At 59.1% G+C, this 24,248-nt stretch overlaps 1 protein-coding gene across 2 annotated transcripts; it reads left to right on the top strand.

The window, feature by feature from the left end:
• Window positions 1-457: 457 nt before the first annotated feature.
• Window positions 458-23,196, top strand: NPEPL1 (aminopeptidase like 1). Of its 2 annotated transcripts, none has more exons than XM_037006357.2 (13): window positions 458-697; window positions 1,191-1,376; window positions 1,906-2,076; window positions 5,518-5,607; window positions 6,066-6,147; window positions 7,821-7,963; window positions 14,168-14,245; window positions 18,032-18,132; window positions 18,981-19,104; window positions 19,328-19,504; window positions 19,977-20,087; window positions 20,578-20,828; window positions 22,721-23,196. In XM_037006357.2, the coding sequence occupies exons 1-12, from the start codon at window positions 548-550 to the stop codon at window positions 20,734-20,736; spliced, it is 1,572 nt and encodes a 523-aa protein (XP_036862252.1). In that variant the 5' UTR covers window positions 458-547; the 3' UTR covers window positions 20,737-20,828; window positions 22,721-23,196. The 2 variants fall into 2 exon arrangements, with proteins under 2 accessions (XP_036862252.1, XP_036862251.1); XM_037006356.2 differs by having other exon boundaries at window positions 20,578-21,627.
• Window positions 23,197-24,248: the final 1,052 nt, after the last annotated feature.

Genomic DNA, 24,248 nt, shown 5'->3' with positions numbered 1-24,248 from the left:
GGAGTCGCCAAGCTAGTCCGGACGCACGTGTGGGGGTGTGGGGTGGGGGTCCTGCTGCTTAGGGTGCGTGGAGACTCTGGTCTGGCGGGAACTGCCGGGGGAGGAGTTGAGGTCTGGCCAGGGTCTGTTCCACGGCACACCCCACGGCTGGAGGCCCCCAGGGGTCTCAGGGCCGCCCGCGGTGTCAGGGGTCAGGGCCGCTTCCGGGAAGGCCTGTCTGGAAAGCGGCTTCCTCACTTGGGGCGCAGGACGCAGACCGGGCCTGCCGCGGGATGGAGGCCCTCTCCCCCCCCACCCGGGCCGGGCCTGCGGGAGTGTGGGGCCTGCCAGCCTGCGGCCTGCAGGGTCGGGCCGCCCGCTCGCTCTGCCCTGCCCCCCGCCCCCCGCCGGCCCGGCGCCCCCTCGCGCCCCGGGCGGGCCCTGCACGTCTCGCGAGCTGCCCGGGGCTGGGGGGGAGGCGGGGCCGGCGGCCGGGCAGGCCGGGGCGGCGCCGGGGCCGGGCCGGAGCGGCGCCGGAGCGGAGCGGGCGCGGGGCGCGGGCCGGAAGATGGCGAACGTGGGGCTGCAGTTCCAGGCGAGCGCCGGGGACGCGGACCCGCAGAGCCGGCCGCTGCTGCTGCTCGGGCAGCTGCACCACCTGCACCGCGTGCCCTGGAGCCACGTCCGCGGGAAGCTGCAGCCCCGGGTCACCGAGGAGGTGAGCGGGCCGCGCCGGCCGCCGGGGCCCCGACCCCCCGCCCGCGCCCCACGGCCGCCCGAGGCCCCAGCTGTCGCCCCCGCCGCGGAGCGCTCCGGCCGCCGCCCGGGAGGCCGCCCAGGCCGCGCGCGTGGGCCGCGCTGCTAGGGCGGCCCTGGAGTTCCGGCCCTGCCCTCCAGAGTCCCCGGGGCAGTGCCCACCTGCCCGCCTCGGTGGCACCTGGCAGGGCCCCACCCCAGTGCAGGTTTCCAGCATTTGAAGCGAAACAGGCCCCCACCTGGCTTTTTAAATCCCCACCAATCCCCCGAGGGTGGAATTGTGCCCGCAGACACACACTTGGCTCTGGCGAGGAGCGACACATCTTAATTGGAGCCACGGGCAGGCTGCGAGTGCGCCCCTTCCGCAGTGCGCGCGGCCACTCGCAGGGAGGCCTCCGGCGTGCGTATGGTCTGCAGCCCGGTGTCTGTCTCTTGTCTCTCCCCTTGTGCTCCAGCTCTGGCAGGCAGCCCTAAGCTCCCTCAACCCCAACCCCACCGACAGCTGTCCGCTCTACCTGAACCATGCCACCGTGGCCGCCCTGCCCTCCAAGGTGAGCCGGCACAACAGCCCCTCGGCCGCCCACTTCGTCACCCGGCTTGTGCGGACCTGCCTGCCTCCGGGAACCCATCGATGCATTCTGGTGAGTGCTTCCGAGAGAAGGTGGCACCTCGTGGGCTTCGTGCTAAAGCCATCCTAGTGTGCTGGCAGGGAGCACATGCCTCCCTAACTCAGCCCTTGTGACTGCAGTGCGCTGTGGCTCACAGTATCTCAGAGGACCATGCCCTACAGTGTAACTTGCCCTACGAGCAGAGAAACTGAGGTCAGAGAGACTAAGCCATTTACCCCAGATCTGTTTGGTGACAAATCTGAGAGTCAGACCCAGATTTCCATCCCACCTAGTTAGTCCCTCTCTGTCCTACTTTCCTTCCTCAGAAGGCAGTGGATGACACCCGATGGCCCAGGTTTTCTTTCTCACTCACGGAGCAAGGCAGTAGTTCCAGGAGGGCCCCAGGACCATGGCTTTGTTGGGGCACCTCTGTGCAGATTATCCTCGGTGGCCTCCGACCCCGCTGTGGCACCCCAGCACCTCCTGATCACAGCCCCGCAGGTCTGCCTCTGGGTCCCGTGCGCCCTTTCGCCCCCTTCATGGCGCTGCCTCTCTGCTGCAGATGGTTTGCGAGCGATCCGATGCCTTCGCCTCCGCCTGTGCCCTGGCCCGAGCTTTCCCGCTGTTCACCCATCGCTCTGGTGCTTCCCGGCGCACAGAGAAGAAGACGGTCACGGTGGAGTTTTTCCTGGTGGGACAGGACAACGGGCCGGTGGAAGTATCCACTTTGCAAGTGGGTGTCTGGAAGTTCATACGGTGTCCCCAGGCCCCCACGAGCTCAGGCAGCCAGAAGGGGTGTTGGGAAAGGTCTCTCCCACTTCCCCCAGGGAGGCCGGGGGGGCTCCCGAGAAGGCCCTGGGGGCCTCTCCAGACGCAGGCGGTGGTCTCCGTCTCCCTCAGGGTGGTTTTTGTCTTTAGGATATGGCTCTGTTCAGCCAGTGTTTATTGAGCACCTAACAGTGCCAGGCGCTGTCATGTGTTAATGCTAATAATCCTGCCCAGGTATATATCATGTTGCCCGTTATGGGGCACTTTTACATATGTTATTTCATTTGATCCTCAGTATAATCCTTTTGAGGCAAGGCAAGGCTGGAGGGGATTTGCCACTTAGAAGTCCTCACGTGAGCGGAGTGTTGTGCCTCATTCCCCACGGCCATTGTCCCAGACCTGGCGCTGTGGCCTCCCCCTCCCCACTCCAGCCCTCCTCCAGCAGCCGGAGCCTGTGCCCCTCCCCACCCTTCACCTCTGCCAGCACCCCTGCCCGGCCTGCAACAGCTCCACTCCGCCTGGTTTCTGCCTTTGCACCCCTTTCCCAACCATTCCCTCATTCCCATCTCACTCCCTCCTCTCTGGGTGCTTTCAGCCTCCGGGCTGCACCCCAGATATGGACACCAGACATTCGTTCTCTCTAGCTCCCAGGGGTTCCTCTGAATTCCAGACCCACCACCCACCAGACCCCAGGTTCACCCTTGATTCCCCACCTGTTCCAAGCCCCTCCCCAGCTCTCCCTGCCAGCCACAGTGGACTGACTTGCTGCTGTCCCTGGGCCTTCTCAGTCCCACTCAGGTTCCCCTCTCCAGGCTCCTGCCTGTTCCAGGCCTGCCTAATCTCAGCCCGGCTTCTGCCCACATCGTCTCCCGGGGGTGGCCTGGCCGTGCTGGCTAATGTGGTCTCTCCCTCACTGTCAGGCCCTCTGCCAGCTGAATGCCATCCCCACCCGACAGCGCATCCCTTTGTTTAGTTCCCAAGCCCCGAGCTGGAATGGGGGCTCTTGGAGGACAGGGGCGTGGTCTTGTGCATAATCCCAGCACTGGCCCTAAAAGTGCCGAGGGCCAGCGGGTTGGTGCGTCTCCTTGGTACCTATGTCCCATCTCTCCCACACTGCCCACCGCCACTGCTGGGCCGCCCCACCCACACCCCGCTGCTCCCCTGGAGCACAGCCACCCCCTAACTGGCCTTGCTGCCTCCAGATGCCCCCCTGCTGCCTGACACAGGCCCGCCTGGCCACGGGAGTGCTGTGTTTCCCGAGTGCTCGTCAGGTGTCAGACGCCGTCTGAGCATGCGTGTGCGCACATGGGCTGGTTCACCGCACTCCCAAGACGGTGTTGTCATTGCTCCCAGTGTAGAGCTGAGCGAACACAGACTCGGAGACTGAGTGACCTACTGGGGCCGCACCAGCAAGGGGCGGAACCAGGTTTCCACTGCAGCCGCTGTCTGTCAGCCCTCCTTTCCCATCCGTCTTAGATCATGAGCACATGAACACCCTGTGTTGGCCTTTTCAGTCCCCATGGAGGTCCTGGTCCCCTCAGATCCCTGTGGCCTCCCATGCCCTCCTCCTCTGTAGCGTTTAATGGAGTGATGTATGGTGTTTCTCTGCGGATTGAAGCCCCTGGACAGGTTTGGCTTCTCAGAGTCTAGCACGGAGCCTGGCACATAGTAGGTGCTCACATCAACATAGATGGAATGAACGAATGGGCATATGACCCTGCTTTTGTGATGAGGAAGCTGAGGCATGGTGAGGCACCAGCTCTCCCCCAAGGCCAGTTGGCCCTGCAGTGCTGGGGGGTCCTGGGAGCCTCCCCTGAGGTGACGTCCACCCCGTCACTGAGCTGCTGCACTGCACAGGGAAGCCCCGAGTTCCAGGAAGTCTGCCAGGCCTGCGCTGGGCTCCTCCAGGACAGGTCAAAGGGCATTGCTGCACCTCCCAGGCAGCGGCCCTGGGCTATGCTGGAGATGACAGTGGGTCTGCGACACCCACTCCCGGAGGAGAGCATGCTGGCAGGTGGTGGGGCCACACAGGCACATGTCATTTCTGATCTGTCAAGTTCTGCGTCTCTGCTCAGACTTCATTCGGGTCTGATCACCTGGGGACAGGCAGAGGCCCGGGCAGCAGTTCAGCAGGCCTTGGAGGTGGCTGGGCCACGCTGTTGACCGGGGCCCACCCTCCCTGACTGCAGGGCTGGAGAGGTGAGTAAGTGTGGTGCCGCCTGCACCCCGCCACCCGGCGCAGCTCCACTTGTTTCATGTTGTCCCCTCACTGTGCAGCAAAGGCAGCCTGGCTGCTTGCTGTCAGGGTGCGGGGCCAGGAGGTGCCAGGGCAGAGGTGAGGCAGCCGCAGATAAGAAGGCAGAGAACTTCGGTGGCAGGTCTCTGCCTGTCGGGAGGGCCTCTTGTGTTGTGGTCAGTGCTGGTCAGCACGTGGGCTGCCCGAGGCAGCTCGCTCAGGGCTCCCTCTGTGTGCCTAGGGCCGTGTGCACCCAGGGTAAGCAGGAAATGGCAGGGCAGCTGGGGCACTCACAGGTCCCCGTGGGACCGTGCCTGACAGGCCACAGCACTGCTGGGCTGGCGTGTCCAGAGCCTGGGAAGCCGAGTGCTTCCTCCGGTGGGACGATCTGGGGGCCCTGGCTTTGAGGAATGCCTCAAAGTGTGGCTGGGATCTTAGGAGGGAGAGTGTTGGGTCTGCTGGGACACCATAACCCACGTAACTCACGCCACAGTGCCACAGGCAGGCAGCAGAGCCAACAGGCGTTTCTTTCCCATGGTTCCCAAGGCTGGAAGGCCAGGATCAGGGGAGTTCTGGTGAGACCTTGCAGACAGCGACCTCTCTGCGTCCCACGTGGCCTTTCCTCTGCACAAGAGAGGAGAGCAGCTCTGAGGGCTCCTCCTCTCCTCCCGAGGACACTGATCCTGTAAGATCAGGTCCATGATCAAGACTCATCTACACCCCGTCACCTCCCAAGGTCTCCCATTGCCACACCGGGGTTAGGGCTTCAGCGACTGAGCTGGGGCACTCAGACATGCCATCCCTAACAGAGGGCACACCTCCCTCTGCAGCTGTGGCGTGGGCAGAAGCCAGAGGTAGAAAAGCCCTGTGTGCGTTCAGGGCCAGGAGAGGGGGCTGCACTTATGCCCAGTCAGCACGCCAGGCTGAAGGGGTGCTGTGTCCTTCTGGATGTGGGGTGCAGAGCCATGGTCAACCTCCTGGAGATGGCTGGGTGGGTCACAGGCAGTGGGAGTCGCCCCTCTACCCCCTGGCCCTCACTGCCCTGTCAGCAGCCTGGAGACCTCCCCCAAGTTGTGTGTGCAAATGACGACTTTGGGTCCCCGGGGAAAAGGATGGGGTCCCTCCCACCTGGCCCCAGGGCCCCAGTGACAGCCCTTTTTTTTTTCCTAGTGCTTAACAAGGGCCACAGAAGGTGTGCGCCTGGCAGCCCGCATCGTGGACACGCCCTGTAATGAGATGAACACAGACAACTTCCTTGAGGTTAATGGCCCCAGGAGTTGTGCCGGGGGGTGGGACCAGGATGGGATGAATGTCCACAGACCCCAAGCAGAGTCAGGTGAATCTGGGGCAGGAGGGGAACTGTGTCTGCAGTCTCTGAACCTTGCCCGGGGGAGCCTGAGGCTCTGTGAACGGAGTCTTGCAGTCCACCCAGCTCCAAGAGGCCAGCAGCCCCCAGCCAAGGGCAGCGGGGGATGGAGCCTCCCCTCAAGGCCCCTCGGTAGGGCTGCAGCCATGCTGCAGGGAGTCGCAGAGGCTGGGGGGTGAGCCTCCTCTCCTGGGTTTAGTCATGCTCGAAGCCAAGAGCGCCCAGGCCACCAGTTCCAGGCCCGCCTCCTCTCCTGCCACGCAGGCATCGTCCCTGGCCTGGGACCTCGGCCTCGCCTTCAGTTAAGCCATCTTCATGTATCTTTGTGTTGTTTTTCCATGAACATATCCAGGAGATTAAGAAAGTTGGAAAAGAGCTGGGGATCACCCCAACTATCATCCGGGATGAGGAGCTGAAGACAAGAGGATTTGGAGGTGGGTGGGGGCTGACCCTGTGGGGCCAGGGTACCTCAGGTGGCAGGGTGGCACTGGGCCCCTGACATGCTGTCCCAGGCTTCAACCCAAAAGAAACCAGCCTTTGTCCCACCCCAGGGTCCAACCCCAGGAAGCAGCCATCTCGGGGGGTAGAAAGAAGGCAGTGCTTTAGGTGCCGGCGCCCGCAGGGTCCAAGTCCAGCCCTGCCCGCTGCTGTGTGGTGTCCTGGGCCGGCTCTGCAGAGCCCTCCTGTGCCTTGAATGCACAGGTCCACGTCCACGGCAGGGCCTGTGCTCAGGGCTCCATCTGGAGCCCTTCCCCCAAGACAGCCCCACAGTGGGGGCCGGCAGGCCCTGCGCATTTCAGCTCGGAGCCACCTCTTCAGAGAGCCTGCCCCAGTGGCCGGCCCATCCTTCCACTCCCCAGGCATTGGGGGTGTGGGGACAACTGGGGCAACGTGCTTTCCAACTGGCCCGGGAGGGTCACTATTTGTTATCTGTGGCTACAGAGGAAATTAGCCCAGAAGGTAGCGGCTGAAAACAACACACCGTTATCTCTGCTCTGTGGGTGAAGGTGGGGCGGGGCACATGGGGCATGGGGCGGGGCATGTGCAGCGTGGGGTGGGGCACATGGGGCGTGTGGCATGGCTCCGCTGGGGCCCGGGGCCAGGGTCTCTCCCAGGCTGCGGTCATCTGAAGGCTCGATGGGGGTGGGAGATGTGCCCCCGGCAAGGTTCACGGGCGGCACTGCCAGCTGGCCTCGGCCACCCCCTGGCTGTTCCTTGTCACGTGGCCTGTCCCCGAGCTGCTCAGAGTGTGGCAGCTGCTCTGGTCGGACAGGCCTCTGAGTGAGCAGGAGAGAGCACGCGAGCAGAACAGCGGAAGCCCTTTTTTTGTAACCTAAACTTGGAAGTGGTATCTCATTACTTCACCCACATCCAGAAGTGAGACGTGAGGTCCTGCTCACCCTTGGGGGAGAGGACTCGCACACTCACGAATGCCAGAAGTGGGGACAGCGGTGGCCACCTTGCAGGTGCCTACCACAGACACATAAACCAGTCACAGGTACAGGAGGTGGCTGCTCTTGTCAGGAAAAGCTTCAAAGAGGTGACATTTGTAGTGGGTCTTGCAGGATGAGTAGGAGTGTGTCAGGCAGTCGGTATCGGCTCCTGGCTGCTATGGCTGTCAGTTCGCCTACGGGTGGGGAACTTGAGGACAGTGGGCCATGACCAGTGGAACGGAGAGGCCATGGGGGAGCAAGGTTGGAAAAGATGGTGCAGTTCTGAGCGTGCAGAGGGTTCAAGGAAAGGAGCACAAGTGGGGGGGGAGTGGCCTTGAGGTGTTATCGAAAAATTTCTTCATTCTGCGATCCTGTTTGTTTCTTTCTGGGAACAATACAGTATTTTTTTCTCAGAGGATTTTCTTGCCTAAAAATACTTCACATAGAATTCGTTTGCATCCCCAAAGCCCTGGAACTAATTGATTCCCTGATTCCACACCGGGCGGGCAGGAGAGGGGAAGGGAGCCCAGCTGTGGATAGCACAGCCCTGCGAGAAAATGCCCACAAGCTGGCAGGTATTTCCAGGGGGAGAGCCGGCGCTTCTGGGGGCTGCTGGGAGTCCTCTGCTCTGTTCAGCCTGAACCTAATGGACCCACTCTCTGTGCTTCCCACAGGAATCTATGGTGTTGGCAAGGCCGCCCTCCACCCCCCAGCTCTGGCCATCCTCAGCCACACCCCAGATGGAGCCACACAGACCATTGCATGGGTGGGCAAAGGGATCGTCTATGACACCGGGGGTCTCAGCATCAAAGGGAAGGTGAGGTGCAGGGGCCACCCTGGGCGGGGCCCGGGGTTGGGTGGGCTCTGGATGCATCATCAGCTCTCAGCTGCTTGGAGGAAGGCAGCAAGTTTCCCGGCACCTTGTGGTTGGGGCGTGCCTCTGGGAAGTGGGGTTCGGGGAGAGAGGCAGTGGGCTGATTCCCCTCCAGAGGGAGACCATTTCATGCCCATACTTCAAACAGGAGTTTGGGAGTGAAGAACCTAGACAGGATCCAGAGGGAAGCTGCAGAAGTGATGTAAGAACTGGAAAATGGAACCCAGGGAGGAAAGGTTCAAGGAATCGGGCAGTTCTGTCTGAAGAAGAGAAGGGTGTGGAGTGATGCCCACTGCCTCCAGGACTGTCTGAGGTTTCCCGGGGGGGGGGGGCTGGTTAAAACAAGGGGAGTTTGGACCTGGAAGCAAGCCAGCTGAGAGTGTTGCTGTGAGGCCATAAGTCCCAGAAGTGTCCCATGGCGGCCTTTGAAGTCCAGAGAGCTCAGGAGGAAGGTACTTAAGGAGTGCCAGCAATACTGTGTCTGCCCGCCTCTGAGCGGCTGCCCTCCACCTTACCCAGGAGGGGCTGTGACGGCTCCAGGAGGAGGAGGGAGACGTCACCAGCTTTGCATCACACACACTCGTGTTGAGCTCCTGCCGTGCACCATACCTGGGCTGGGCTGTATGGGGCAGAGCCCTGGAAGGACTGGGAAGGAAAGAGCAGACATGGGACATTTGTGCCCCGGGAGCTCTGGAGGAACAGAATCAACCATCCCAGAGAGAAGGCTTTGGAAGGGACAGGACAAGATAAGCTCATCAGAGTAGACACTGAAAACTGGCAGCTCACACAGCTCACAGATGTGTCCTATTGGCTCAAATGGTGTTTTGCAATTTGAGTGAGTTAGCAACATTTAAAAACAGGAAGGATTCTCACAAAAGACTGGATTTCTAACCTTTTATAAGCTCAGATGCCCTGGCACTCATTCTCACTTGGTGTCATTCTGCTGATGCTGTGTGGCCGCTGCCTCTCTGGCCTTGAATCCCAAACCAGTTGCTATTTAGCGGTGCAGTTGTGCTGCTACTGTTTTAACTTCTCACCTGTCTAGTGTTTTTGGACCTAGAGTGGATAATCACCTTTTTTTTTTTTAACATCCGTCCTCCTCTAATCAACAAGATTATTTTCAGGACTAACTAGGAAATGAAACTAAAATAATAAAGATTTAAGAAACAAACACCATAGTGAATTCACTGACAGTGAATTCTTTCACTGAATTCTACACATATTATCATGCCATAAAAGATTAAAACAAACATGGTACAAATAAAGAAAACAGTATGGATTAACACTTTAAAATAGCATTAATATAATTTTTTAATAGAAAAAACTTAGGCATCCATTTTGGTCTGTTGTGGTAAAGGATGTTAGCCTTAGTTACTGTTTTCAGGCCTTTGCTGCAGCAGGTTTGTCAGTGACTTGATTCAAATGATCTTCACATCTTTATGCCCATGGGGTAGAAGACAAGGTTCCAGATTTGTCAGCCTGTCTTCATGCATAATTGCTCCAAAAACAGTATTTTAATTTTGAAGAGTTTCTGTCACATGAAGCAGCCAACACCTGAATACTCAGGAAAAGTCTTTAACATAATCCCGTGGCAGAAATGGCTACAAATCCTTTTTCTCAAGAAATTCCAGGGATTGTGAAACTTTCCATGTCTTCAGTTCTTGGAGATCAAGGCTAGCAGCTTTCAAATGTCTTGGAAGTAAGAACAGTTTAAACACAACACCTCTAGCTGTTCACACAGGCCTGGGAAGCCCAGAGCACGCTGAGCGCCCCGCGTCCTCGGGTTCACTCGAGTCTGCCGTGTGACTGTAGGGACGCGTGGCTTTACAGGGGCGCAGACACGGGCTAGGGTCAGCCGCCCGCGCCATTTCCGCACAACAGCTAGGAACCATTCTAAGTCCTCCGTGAGTCTGCCCCCCATCGGGCCAGCTGTGTAACTGGCCATTATGAGCATCTGTGTAGAATGTTTCTAACCAAATAAATAATGAAATAGGCAGATTTGAAGCTTTTATTTATATTAGGACTCACTTCAACCAACTACAGATTTTTGGGGGAGGAATATCTTACCACTGACGACAACAGGCAAACTGACTTTAGTTGGTTTATTGTTTTTAAATTCTCCGCATAAGATGTGTCCCATCTAGCTGCACCTGACGCTGGCCACCCCCTCGCCCCCACCCTTGATACTGGCTCTCTCCCTGGAGGCAGCGGAGCTCTTGCTGGTAGCATCGTGGGCTCATTTCTCCTGGGATCAGATGCTCATTTTGTTCATTGGCTCATTGGAGGGCCAGAGTGAGAATCAGGGCTTTCTGGGAATCAGTCATTTTACTGGTGGCACCAGATCCTAATTTTGCAGAAACATTCACAGCTCCATTTCCAAATATTGCAAAGGCAAATCTGGGTCAGTGTGAACCAGCAGGTCTCAAATGTGTTAGTCTCCGGACCCCTTGCATTCTGAAAAAGTATTGACTCCGAAGAGATTTTGTTTATGAGGGTGATGTCTGTTGATACTTACCCTACTAGAAATTAAAACTGGGAACTTTTAAAGATATTTGTTATGTTAACATGCAATGGATTTATATTACTATTTTTAAATAACAAAAGATATTTATTAATTCACTTAAAAATAATGGTATAAACCCATTGCATGTTAACTTAGATAATACAATTTTATAAAGATAACTATATTCTTCAAAATTAAAAAAAAACTCAGGAGTGGCATTGTTTTACATTTTTGCACATCTCTTTAGCGTCAACCTGAATAGAAAACCATTGTGATCACACATCTGCTTCTGCATTTAGCCTGTATGTTGTTTTTCTTGAAGTACAAGAAAACTTGGCCTCATTTTGTAATTAGAAAAGAGAGAAGTATTTCAGAACCCTTTTCAGATAACTAAGGACATTCTTTGCTATTACACCAAAACTCAACAAGTGGTAGTTTCTGAAAGGTTGATTGTAATGTGGACTCTGAGACCATATCAGTGAACTTCCATGTTTTGTTACATTAAAGTCTACTGGTCTGTCTTGAACTTTGCACGATCTTATAAGATCATACATGGTCTTACATGCATGTAAGTCAGTAAGACTGACTGTATGAACAGTTATGCAGACCCTCCAAACTTTGACACATTTCACTATGTATTATTTTTAAAAGATCTTATTCATTACTATCACCATTCAGCTCATTTTAAAAGTCTCAGAGTATTAGGAAACTGTCATGGAGGCAGGTAAACTGTTCCAAAGTTCTGACTTTGGCTTGACAGCTCCTATTTTACCATTGTCAACCATGCTGTCAGCTGGTCCCCTGGAAGTGAGAGGGTCACGTTGTTCATTTTTTGAGAAAACGCCTGCCGGGCACCTAAGTCTCAATAACCATCATGGAGCAGCTCTTTCAAGTAAAAATGGTGTTTGGAAGAACTCCACCATACACGCACCTGCTTCCACTCTGACCTACCAGCCGGTGTCCTGGGAGAGCGGGAGCTCTCTGCCAGGACCAGCCGTGTGTGACACAGGCGATGGTAAACGCCTGTACTCAGCGGTCGGGAATTTGAAAAGTTAACGATTGTACTGGTTCAGCAAGCAAACTCAAGTACAGCTGGCAAGGCCTGGTTTCCCTGGCAGGCTGGAACGGACTGGCGACTGCTGGCTCCCTCGGCGCGCCCCGGTCACCGCGTGGCTGCCACCAGCATTTTGCTCCACCGATGTGAGCATCAGCCTAGTGAAAAAGACAAGTGGAATCTTAGACTATGGAAATTGTCTCTTTTGTGAAAATAGGAACAACATTATGGGGGCCTGCAAAACTGACGCGGTCAGCTGAGCTGCACCTGCAGTGGGCATCTGTTCCGCTGGTGGCTGGGAGGCTGCCGCTGGTGGCCAGCTCGAGCCATTTTCTATATGGGCCAATTTACAGGGGGTTTGATTCCAGATCTGAGGCCCCGGTTTTCATTTAAACAATCCTGGGCTTTCCTGCAGAAAAGGGCAAAAGCAGCAGCTTATTTTCAGTGCGACCGGCCGGGTCATTTTCACTTGACTTAATTGTAAAAGCAGTGCCGTTTATATCTAAAAATACTTCCCATTAAAACTCGAGGCTCATGTAATCCGATAAGGATTTTTAAAAAATCACGCAGTACATTTCAAATCCAAATCCTTACATCTGATGACCTGTTGTTAATTTAAAATATGAACTTGTCAATTAGAGTTGGGAGGCTGTAAAATGTAAAAATGTGTAACTGCTCTCAACTAGTTTATAGAAAAGCTCATTTGCCTCTGTGGCAGGAGGGTGCCTCTGTTTCTAGTGGTTCCCTCATTAGGCCCAGGAACCCGGGAGACGCAGAAGGCAAGGCCAGGTGGCGGGGGGCGGGGGGGGCACCTTGCTGATGGGGGTGGGATGCACGGTGTGACTGTGGTGGTTGGGAAGAGTTCACACTAACTGGAGCAGATCGTTCAAGGCAGCGACCTGGGGGGTCAGTGAGAGCACAGCCAGTATTAATGAGGCCGGGTGGTGACAGTGTGAGGACATGGGGCATGTTCCCTGCAAAGCTGGTGGCCAGGGCGAGGTGGTCTGAAGAAAGGCGGTCACAGGGTGGTCTTGAGTGAGGGTAGAAGGCCCGGGGGTTGGGGGGGAGTCGTGTGCTGTAGCAAGGATACAGAGTGCCCAGAGGAGGCTGGGTGAGCCGGACTTCCAGAGGGCACCAGGCTGTGGGCGCAGGAGACCTGTGGGGGCCTGGTCCCAAAGGAAGGGGGACTGGGTGGGGAGGACAGCCAGGCCTGGCTTTAAGCTGTGGCGTGGCAGCTGCAGGACACCCCAGGGATCTGAGTGTGGATGTGTCGGGGCAAGGGGAGACCTCGGGGGCAGTATGAGGGGGACAGGCCTGGAATAAAGCTCAGGGGTCTCTCCTTATATGGGACTTGTGGAAGAAGATGGGGAGAGAGTGGTCTGGCCCAGGGGGGAGGGGTGTCTGAGGGAGGCTGTCATGGAATCCAGAGCAGAGCTGTTCCCCTCGGCCCCAGGCAGGCGGCCTGCACACCCATGCCTGCAGGTGGGGAGCAGGGAGCTTCAGAAGCAAGGAGAGACCCTCCCGCATGCCCAGTGGCGAGCTGGGATCATAGGGACCGAGAGCCGGGGCAGCAGGTGGCAGGTGGACAAGTGGGCAGTTGAGGTGTCCGGAGAGCTCGGGATGGGGGGCCCTGTGGCCATGTCAGGGTGAGGGTCTGAGTGTGCTTGTTGGCTGAGGTCTGAGGGGTGGGAATCGGGAAAGGGAAAGGTTGGTGCAGTCGGAGGGACCCAGGGCTGGCCCACCCAGCAGCAGCTGAAGGAAGGGGGAGTCGGGGGACCACGCAGGGGAAGGTACAAGGGCCAGGACTCCACTGCTGTTGAAGCAGGAGGCAGGTTGAGTTCTGAGCCAGAGACGACTGGGGACAGATGGGGACAGAAACCAGAAGGAAGATCAGCAAGGCCAGGGAGGGAGTGGGGTGTGCTGCTCGGTCACCCAGGGCAAGTGGATGGGGTGCTCTGAAGTGCAGGGCCTCTGGCTGCGGCCGGAAGTCATCACCCCGTTGTCGTGCGGTTGCCTCCAGGATGGTGAGGGCCCTGTGCTCTCCTGGCCTGCCTCCTGGACACCAGCTGCAGTGAGGGATAGAGGCATGTGGCAGCTGCAGGGTGGGGGGACCAGCCCCAGCCCCGAGACAGGAGGGTCGGAGGCTGCAGGGCTTCCGGCACCGACCTCAGCCCCAGGCCCCACATAAACACAGCAGGACTGTGACAAGTGGAACTCAGGGGCAAGGTAACTGTGGGCAAACCTGTCCCCATCCCAGGCCCAAGGGGACCCACAGCTCTGTGCCCTCCTGAAGCCCCCGGCGGTGCTGCGTGGCAGCCTCCAGACGGGCCTCCGGCAGCTCCAGCCTGCCCCTCTGCCCCGCTGCCCCAAGCGGCTCTGTGGGGTGGACCCCAAAGCTCCTCTCCGGCTGAGAGGTCCCTCAGCTTGGGCCATTCCTTCCGGCGCTCCTGGAGGACCCCCACCAGGCTGGGAGTCCTGAGGCCTGGGGTAGCCTCTCGGGGGCCCAGTGTGCGAGTGGGTGGGGACACTTGCTTTTGCTGGCCGGGTCAGCAGCCGCTCACCCCTCTCCCAATCTTTGTGCTGCCTGCAGACCACCATGCCGGGGATGAAGCGGGACTGTGGGGGAGCGGCGGCCATCCTGGGGGCCTTCAGAGCCGCCATCAGGCAGGTGAGTGTGGCCCCACCCTCTAGCCCCGCGGAGGGGCTCCCTGGGCGGGGGGGCTCTGCTGCCCTTCTCCCCAGGCCCCCACCCGGCACCTCCCAAGTCTCCGCGGTGCAGGGCCTTCCTCCCCACGCTCAGTGAAGGGACCAGCTGGTGGTGACTGGCCCCCCGGTTTGCCCCGGGAGGGGGCAGGTGCTGGCTCGCTGAGGCTCTGGTGTCCAGGAGGCAGGCCAGGGGAGCGTGTGGCCCGCACCATCCTTAAGGCACTGAGGCCTCGTCCCCAGGTATGCAGCCACGTTTTGTCAGAAAGTGCAGTGCCTTCGCCTGGGGCTCCACGCCCACCGGAGCCCAAAGGCTCTTAAAATGGGGGAAGCAGGGACTCCAGGGAGTCCCCTCTCTGCCCCGGAGCCTTGGTGACCTGACTTTGGAGCCCAAAGTCCATAAGAAACGTGTTCTGGGCCTGTGGTGGGGGGCCCCCTCCTAGGCTCAGCCCTCCTGTCAGTCACTACAGACCTGTTTCCCCAGAGGCTCCCTGGGCAGCCTGGTTCCCGAGAAAACCATGTGAAAATAAGGCCAGGAAGGTCTTGGCAAATAGTTTCTAATTCATGTGCTCAGGATTCCCTGAAAGAGAAGCAGAAACACCAGGAGGAAGGTCAGAGTCGGTCTGCAGGGTGCTGGGGAGTTCCTGACCTCGCTGGGGTGTTCTGACTGGCAGGGGCCGGGCAGGGCCAGCGGGCAGCCAGGCAGTTCTTGCTTTTGCCCCGCACGGCCGCGGGGAAGGCTCCTTCCCAGGGCCTCGCAAGCAGAGCCACCGGCCACAGGCCTTCCGAGAGCTCGGGCCAGTCCTCTGTGGAGCCCCGGGGGGAGCTGCCGGAGGAGCCCTTGTCCCCTTGCTCACCGGAGACCAGTAAGGAGCCACGGCCTGCATTTGATAAGGTGCCTTGCTCCCGGTGCCCAGCCCCGACTCCCAGGGCCCTGCTGGCTTGTAGATGAGCTTGTCAGAGGGCGCATGGGAGACGGGCCCCAGCTGTGGGGTGCCTGGGTGGCTCTCTAAAGGGAGCAGCTGTGGCTCCTTGGCCCCCAGGGAAGAGGTTTGGAAGGCTCCTGTGGCTGGCACTCTGGTCATCTTGCTGGACATCCGGTTCCTGCCCCGCAGAAGCACTCCAGCGGTTAGGCACTTCTGCGCTTGCGCTCCCTGCCTGCAGGGTGCCACTTGCAGTTAACGCTGAGGCATCAGTTGGTGGCCATGAGTGGCCTCAGGACTCCCTGGGCCCCCCTCCGGGGGTGCTGCAGCAGGGTGCTGAGGAGCCTCCCACCCCAACCAGGGCCACAGCCTGGAGCCTCCACTCTTAATTCTAACTTCTGTCAGCCTCTTGAAAGGGAATGTGCCTCAAACGGAACCACAAAACAAACAATGATGGTTAATGGATTAGAACCCACAGAATAAAACAGGAATCCACACATCCATACTGGTAGGAATAAACTGTTGAATGAATAAGTAAACAGGGAAGGAGAGAACTGTTTGTTACAGTGGAGTTCCAGTTGCCAACTGTATAAGGTGTGATGGAAACAGAAAATCTCCATTTGGCAAAAAACACTGGTGATTGTTTCAGGTGAGAATGAGCGACAGATGCTGAAGTCAGAGCGTGGGAGTGTGGTGAGCCGCAGGGTGGCTGAGGCCTCAGCACGCAGCCATCCAGTACGTGCGGTGCTCGTACCGCAGGGGCGCCTGGTGGGTGTCGCTGTGCCCTGTGGACATCCCTGGATGGAGGACGTAGTGTGCCTCTGAGAGGGGCACTAGGAGGAACGGAGTCTCTCTGGGCTTCACGCCCCGAGTGCAGGCACAGAGAGCCGAGAAGCAGCAGGGTCACCAAAGACAAAAGGCAGACCTCAGAGGCTCCAGACCAAGGACACTGAGGTGACAGCCAGGCACAGGGCACACCCGCCAGACTGGCCCTGGTACCCGAGTCAGTGGTAACCTCCCGGTGTAGACCAGGCCACTACAGCAACACCAGGTATTTACACTGGGAGAATCTCGGTCAACACTATCTGGAAATTGTACCATTTCTGCAAAACATTTTAAGTTTGAAATTTTTCAAAATGAAATGTTTTAACATTTTCAAAAGGGAAGGATATGCATCCCAGGATATGCTGGGAGCAGGGTGGTACAGTTCTGGGGCAGTGCTGACCTTCCAAGCCTTATCTACCTGGCAGCCTGCAGGTTTCCAGTCCCCCCTGGGGACCCCAAGACCTGTAGCTGACACCCAGCACCGGGAGCCTTGGCCACCTGCGCGTGGCCCCAGTACCCCTGGGGGCCAGCCTTCCCAGGACTTCCCATCCCCCTTAGCGGCCGCACCTGAGAGCCTCTCTGACACCCAGATTCTGGCTCTGTCCCAAGCGTTCCTCATCCAGAATTAGGCGGTGAGGCTGTCATCTGCTTTCCGTAGCCTGGGGGTCTGACGGGGTTAAGTTAAGTCAGGGGCCATGGTCTCTCCCCACACCCCCTGTACTGACTCGACACGTCACTTTCTCATTCTGCAAACTCCTCTCCCGTCGGATCCCAGGCCCAGTGCCCATTTCTCTGGGAAGATGTCAGTGTTCCCCTCCTTTTTCAGCGAGGTTCCCTTGTCCTGTGGCCTCAGGTCACATGGTCATCATCCATTTGTTCCCAGCCACCCACTCCCACCTGGACGGGAATGGCTGGAGGCCCCAGAATGGGCCAGGCTGTGAGCTGACTGAATGAATGTCAGTGGTTAGGGTCTTAGAGAGGAGAGCTTTGGGTGGGCAAGGCTCAGGGTCCACAATCCCCTCTCCCTCATCCTCACGCAGGCTGGCTGCGAGCGTGGCAGCAACTGCCTCTGGCCTTTGGGAGCTGACAGGTGGCCCCATGTGATGGCCCCCAGGAAGCCAGCAGGGTGCTTCCCCCGTGCTGTGTGCTGGGGTTTGGGGCCGTCTCTGAGGCTGGGGCAGGGTGTGTGGACCTGGAGCCGGGACTGTGCTGCAGGGGGTCTCACGGCTCCAAGCTGCTCCAGCCCACAGTGCTGGTGCCCACCTGCCGAAGGCCCGTGTTGACCTTTGGTTAAATCACTGACTGTTCCAGGAGCTGAGAACTTTGGATATGATAGGGCTGTTCGCAAGGGCCCTTGAGCAGTGGGGTGGGTGGGTATGCTCCAAGCCAAGAGGAGATGGGTCTCAGTGAAGGGCAGAGATGGTGCTCTGGGAGCTCTGCTCTGCCCGGGCAGTCCTGCTGGAATTCTCAGGGTCGCATTCAGAGCCTGCTTAGGACAGAAACCACCTTGGCCTGCACATTTCTCTTACAAATGTCGTCTGGGCATCAGAAAACTAACTTCACGCCTAAGTTTCTGAGAAGCCACACTCCCCCTGACCCCCACCCATATGTATGTGTGTAGCTTGCTTTCTTGCGGTGACATAGAGCTCAGCAGATTGGTGCTGTGAGGGACACTGTCTGCTGGCCGTATTTTATGGGTGGGCGGCAGGGGCTGCGTGAGGCTGAGCCTAATTGGCAGTACCAGGACTGAAACCTGGCAGCCCAGCCCTGCCTCCGGCTCCTCCGTGCATTGCACGGACTCTGGTGGGAGCTTCCCAGACGGAAGAGTCTTGCCCTTAGAGCCCACTGCCAGGGCTTCTGGGAGTGGCACAGGTGCTGTGCTCTGCTCCCTGTAGCTCTGTCTGTCTGTCTGCTGTCTGTGGGGGTCAGAAAGCTCCAGCTGGCCCTTCCTCCTTCGTGCACTGCCAACCTGTCACTGGAACCTCTGCTCACATCCCCTCCAGGGTTTCAAAGACAACCTCCACGCCGTGTTCTGCTTGGCTGAGAACTCCGTGGGGCCCAATGCCACGAGGCCTGATGACATCCACTTGCTGTACTCAGGAAAGTAAGGCTTCCCCCTCGGGCACCTGCGTCAGGCACCAGTTCCCCTCTGGCCATGCTGTCCCTGTTGCTGGAACTCAGGGCCCCCTCCTTCCCAGGGCCAAGCTGCTCACCTGAGCACTCCCTGTCGGGCAGGTTTCACCTTGCCCACCCCAGCCAGAAGGTGCTGGACAGTTCCTAAACAGTGGGCCACCCTCCAGGGGTGCCCAGGGGGTGGACTGTGCCCCAGGTTGAGGTGTTGGGCTCAGTTTGGGGTCCTGGCACAAGCTCACAGGGCCCACCCTGCCTTAGGGGATGAGCCCTTCCCAACCTTTAGGCTTCGTGTCCTCTGGGTGTCTGGAGGCAGCCCCCACCCCCGTCAGATCACCTGCCTGCGGGCCTTCCCTGCGTCTTCCACTTGAGTTCAGCCCTTGGACTGCTGCTTCTCAGCTCCAGAGGGACACACTTGAAGGTCACAGCAAGTAGCAGCTGGAAGAGCAGGTGGCCTGGGATGCAGAATAGAAGAGACCACTCACCACCTGCCCCCTGCACACGCACACACACACACACAGTGCCTGTCCCCAGGTGACCCCAAGGGGCATGTTCTCCTCTGCATTTACCTGCACTGTATGCGAAGGGGTGGCCGGCCCAGTTCATGTTCCCCCCCGCCAACAACCCTGTTCTCCCATCTTAAAGACGAGAAAACTGAGGCACAGGGAGCTGGGTGGGGCTGACCCAGACGCCCTTCGCTCCTGCCTCCGAGAGGGCGAGTATAGGAAAGGGGTGCTAAATGGTGTCCTCCCAGGTCCAAAGGGACTCCCCGCAGTGCCCCAGGGAATGCCCCCCTGAGCTGGGGTCTCTGCCTTGCCCCAGGACCGTGGAAATCAACAACACTGACGCGGAGGGCAGGCTGGTGCTGGCGGATGGTGTGTCCTACGCCTGCAAGGACCTGGCGGCCGACATCATCCTGGACATGGCCACGCTGACCGGAGCTCAGGTGGGCCCCTCAGCTGCAGCCCACGAGCCTGAGCCCGCCTTGACTCTGTGGGGGGAGGGGCTGCGGGCACGGAACCTTGGTGACCCGGCTGCGGGGCTGGTCTGTGGCCAGCCGTGGGGCGTCCCCATCCTGGGGAGCCCCAGGCTCACAGCCTGCTTCCTGCTTTGCTTCTCCTGCCCTCCCGGGTGCCTGCTGCTTCCATGCGCCCGCTGTGCCCTTGCAGAGCATCGCCACAGGCAAGTACCATGCCGCGGTGCTCACCAACAGCGCCGAGTGGGAAGCAGCCTGTGTGAAGGCCGGGAGGAAGTGCGGGGACCTGGTGCACCCGCTGGTCTACTGCCCTGAGCTGCACTTCAGCGAGTTCACCTCGGCCGTGGCCGACATGAAGAACTCAGTGGCGGTAGGTGTGGGCAGCCTGGCCCTCAGGAAGGCAGAGCACCCAGGGACGTGCAGTCAGGGGACCCCCAGACCTCAGACCCACTTGGGGAAGCATTCAAAGGAGGACTGACTTGCCTCTTGCTGGTCTCCCTGCCAGCACGGCCCCCGGGCAGGCGCCGGGGGCTTCCTCCCCACTCTGGGGTTTGCTCAGTGGCCCCCATCGGCTTCTTCACTGAGTGTGCAGTTGCCCAGGGCTGAAGGCAGACCCCTTAGCCCATGTGCATGGCACTCGGGCTCCCCCCTGCTGTCTCCCGGTACTAGGCCCCTTCCCCGAGACACCAGGGGAGACTGGGTGCATGGGGCAGAGATCTGGGTCAGGGGCATCCACATGGGGCTCAAACAACAGCAGCCCCGAAGGTACTTTTGGCAGAGCCCCTCCCCCCCACCCCCACTTCTGGGAGCAGGAGGCTCACTGGCTGCCTCCTGCCCCCTAGGACCGGGACAATAGCCCCAGCTCCTGTGCTGGCCTGTTCATCGCCTCACATATCGGCTTCGACTGGCCCGGAGTCTGGGTGCACCTGGACATCGCGGCACCTGTGCACGCTGTGAGTCCAGGCCTCGCCATCGCTGACCCTTGCCCTGCTCGGACCTTTCCCCGCCTGCCCGTCCCCACTGGCCCCGCCGCTTCCACGCTCTCCTGCATCTAGAGCCCCTCTGGCTCCAAAGCTACAGGCTGAGCTCATGAGAAACATCCTGAGTTGAGGGTCACACTGCCTGTGGCCCAGACTCTGGCCAGCTGTGGTCCCACAGACCTCCGGCCTCCTCACCCCTGGGAGCAGTGATTGCTGTGTGCAGGCCTTCCCCAGCCAGCCCATCCTCACAGGAGACCCAGAGTCCCCAGGGTCCCCCTTTCCCAGCCCAGGGACCTGGGGGTAGGGCCAGAGCGCCCCATCCCCTACTCAGCCCTGAGTGTGTCTGGACAGCAGAAGGGGGGCAGTAAGGCCGGGGTTGGGGCTCTGCCCCTTCCTGCAGAGGTGGGCTTGCTCAGCAGGCCTGGTTCAGCCAGCAGCGAGTTTCCACCCCCTTTGCCCACAGGGTGAGCGTGCCACGGGCTTCGGTGTGGCCCTCCTGCTGGCGCTCTTCGGCCGGGCCTCTGAGGACCCTCTGCTGAACCTGGTGTCCCCGCTCGGCTGTGAGGTGGACGCCCAGGAGGGGGATGAGGAGAGGGACTCCAAAAGGCGCAGGCTGGTGTGAGGCCGGCCGCCCCCTGGCCACTGGCGCAGCACAGGGCTCTTTACCTACTTTGCACTGATTAATTCTAAGCAGCTGGAAGATTATACCTTAAGGTGGGCTTTGGTTTGTTTTTGTTTTGAGTTGTCTTGGTGACGGTAACAGCTCCTTCTCCTGTCTTAGAAGACAGCTGAGGGCTGGCAGGGGCCCCGGGGCAGGTTGGGAAGCTCGGTGGCTGTGTCTCTTGGGGTTGCCTGCCAGCCTCCCCGCCAGCTTCCGCAGACTGTGCTCCCCGCTGGGGCCTCTGCACGACCTCTGGGCCCCAGGATGCATGGCGGCCCTGACACCCTTGGCCCCTGGGGCTCCTGCCCCCGGCTCAGTGACCACAGTGAGTGCCTATCTCTGGCCCCAGGCCCCCGCATGGCACCCACATTACAGAGCCCAGGCCTGTGCTCCAGCCAGAGCTGCCACCGCCTCCAGGCAGCCCATCCCTTTGAAAAAATGGAGGTGACCTGCTTCAGGGACCCAATTTTATGGAGCAAGAAGAGTCTCCTCTGACCCCTTGGAATTTACCAGAGGTCACATTAAATATGGCTGCGCCACACTCGCCCCTGCGCCTCCTCTCATTTCTCCTGCCCTGCCTGAGAAACCAACCCAGGGGCCTGCCTGCAGGCCAGAGGCTCCGGGCTGCTGCCACCTTCTCCCAGACCAGCCGCAGCTCGTGAGCATCGTCTCTGTAGATGCGCGCCTGGGCCTGGGCAGTGGGACGAGGGCTGCCCTGGTTTCCTGAGGGCTCACAGTGCAGACACCAGGGGGGCGCCCTGGGCTTTCTGGGCCCGCCAACGACCCTGCAGCCTGCCGGGAAGGCTATCCGGACTCTGAGCATGTGACGAGGTGGACGCTGTACCTGGGCAGGTATGTCCCCTAAGCCCTCAGGGCCCTTGGGCACAGTCCTGGATGCTGAGGGCAGGGCCTGCCCAGGATCCAGGGAGCCCCCGGCACAGGCCCTGGAGGGGCAGAGGGGCAGCTGAGGCAGGCCCCCCATGCCCGGGAGCCGGCTCTGGCAGTTCAGGTAAATGTAGGCAGGCCTGCCCGCTCCCAGGCTCCGTCCCAGCAGGCAGCTGGGCCTAGAGGAGGAGATGGGCACTCAGCCCCACGGAGCCCAGGTGTGGCTGCCGCACCCGCCTCTGCTGGGGACAGAGGGGTGGGGACATAGCTGCAGAGCACACACCTCAGGTGGTGCCCTGCCCTGGTGACTACCTCACGCCTGCCTGGGGGTCCCCAGACTCCAGGTCCCTTCCCCAGCCTGGACATCAAGGTGACTCTTTCTGAGCTTAATCCCAAGCAAATACTTATTAACTGCCTGCTGTGTGCACAGCCCTAGCTGGGCCCAGAAAAGGCGAGTGGCAGCTCTGAGGCCCTGGGCCCGTCTGGGAAAACCGTGGCCCGACATGTTAAGTAACACTAATAGCTGTCACAAGGCAGTGGGTGGGCAGCAGGTTCTGTGAGCTGAGGGGAGGCACAGCAGGTGGCCGGAGGGGCCCCGGAGCCTTCATGGGTCATTAGCTTGCTTAATGGCCTTGCAATAAAGAGCTTGCTCCAGCTTCCCTCTGAGATGCCCTGAGGAGGCAGAGGTCACTGAGGTGGGCTAGCGCCTTCTCTGGGCAGCTGGCACTGTCCATTTCCCCCTCCCAGGGGCCTGCAGAATGCAGGGTCAAGGAGCAGGGGACGAACTGAGTCTCCCTTGTGCGGGCACAAAAGCAGCCTCAGGGCCAGGGACCCAGCTGGGGACCAGCTGCAGGCTCAGGGCCTGGCCTGCATGCCCAGCATCAAAGGGACCATGGGGGTGAGCCAAAGGCCTTGCTTTCCTGAGGGCCAGAGGGCTTTTGGAGGCAAGGGCTGCATCCCCTGGCCCCGCTGGAGCCCTGGCAGCAGGGTTGGGGGGTGGCCGGCGGTGGGGGCAGGTAGGCACGGATGGGTCTACTTGACCATGGTTTCCGATGAGCAGGGAAGGAAGATGAAGTTGGCAGCGAGCTGCTGCTCCAGCTCGCGGCCCACGAAGATGTCGGAGCGCATCGTCCGCCTCGTGCAGCGTGTATGTGATGGAGCAGGCAGCTCGGACGGAGTGCTTGGGGACGAACTTGGCCACAGCCAGGTTGATGCCGGATGATATTGTGGGGACTGCCTAGAATGAAACTTGTCCCCTGGTGCATGACCTCTAAAGGCTGGGGGCCCCTCCCGATCACATATGCGACCCCCAGCAACCTCTAGCCCAACACATGCTTGTTGACTTTGACTTTGCTGAGTGAGTCTCTGTCTAGAGCTTCCATTCAGACCATGTTCCCCGGTGAATTGATGTTCAGCATTTTTGTTTACTTGTTTGTTCTTTAACAGAAGGTTGTTTTGGTTTGAGATTCAGCAAAAACATGCACTGCATTCAGCTTCCTCTGCATTCAGGATTCAGTAAATTAGTTGTTTTCTAGTCTGCTTTGAGTCCTTGCCTCAAATGAGCCTCCAAAAAGATAATGCATTTAAAAGCCCTTGGAAAAGTACCGGGCCCCCCTCACATGTGATCCACCGTCGTCACGCAAGCTTGCTCAACACCGCACCCTGAGCCGGGTTCAGCTCCCGGAGAACCCTGGCCTAGGTGGGGGCCCTTGCACAGGGCCAAGGGAGAGGGCTGCCTTCAGGCCCTCCTCCTGCCAGCTGGGCCCCCAAAGCTTAGGCCTGCCCCCCTGTAAAGCCTGAGGTTTCTGGTCTCTGGCAGCACTGTTTGGGGGCCAGAGGGCAGAGATGTACAGGTGGGGCACCCAGGAAGCAAGCTCAAAGGGTGACACAGGTCCTTGCTGACTTCCAACTGCTGGGCTGTTCTTGCTCCCCACCATGGTCCAGGGAGTATTCTTCAATCACGACACAAAATAAATTTAAAAGACCCAAACTGTAAAGCTCTGAGGCCTGGTTTACATTCATCATCAACGTAAGTGGAACACAAGGCAGCCTTCAGCTGAAACTGGACCCTGACGGTCTATGTGGGAGACTGCATGCAGCCGGACCTCCCTGCAGTGCTAGAAGCTTCCGCCTGCTCCGTAACTGCGACCTCTCAGCTGGGTGGGTTTCAGTGGCATCCACAAGCATGCTTAATCAAGGGCGTGATGGCCTGAAGGCAGCTTCTTCAGCCAGTAGCATTTATTAGATGCCACTTTATATGACTGCTCTGGCATACTACAGCGTTTGGAACCCAGGCTCTGGTCCAGGAGGTTTCCAGAGGCCTTGAAGGGGGAGCCAGAGCTGCCCTGAGGGAATCTGGAAGTGCCCAGGGGAGTTGGGCTGAGTGAGACACATATGCCAGAGGGTACCCCCAGGCCCACCTCAAATGCTTACTTTCTTGTGCCAATTGTGGGGATGTGATTAGCAACCCCTAGAATAGCTGACATTCCATGAGCAGCCTGCCTCCTGCAGGGCCAATTGTTTCCACCCAGGAACACGCACACTGTGCTTGGCTCCAGCTTCCTCAGCCCAGAGTCCTGGAAGTGGCA

Source organism: Manis javanica, chromosome 5 (assembly GCF_040802235.1).
Source record: "Manis javanica isolate MJ-LG chromosome 5, MJ_LKY, whole genome shotgun sequence".
Taxonomy (NCBI): Eukaryota; Metazoa; Chordata; class Mammalia; order Pholidota; family Manidae; genus Manis; species Manis javanica.
This window is presented reverse-complemented; position numbering and strand designations above follow the sequence as displayed.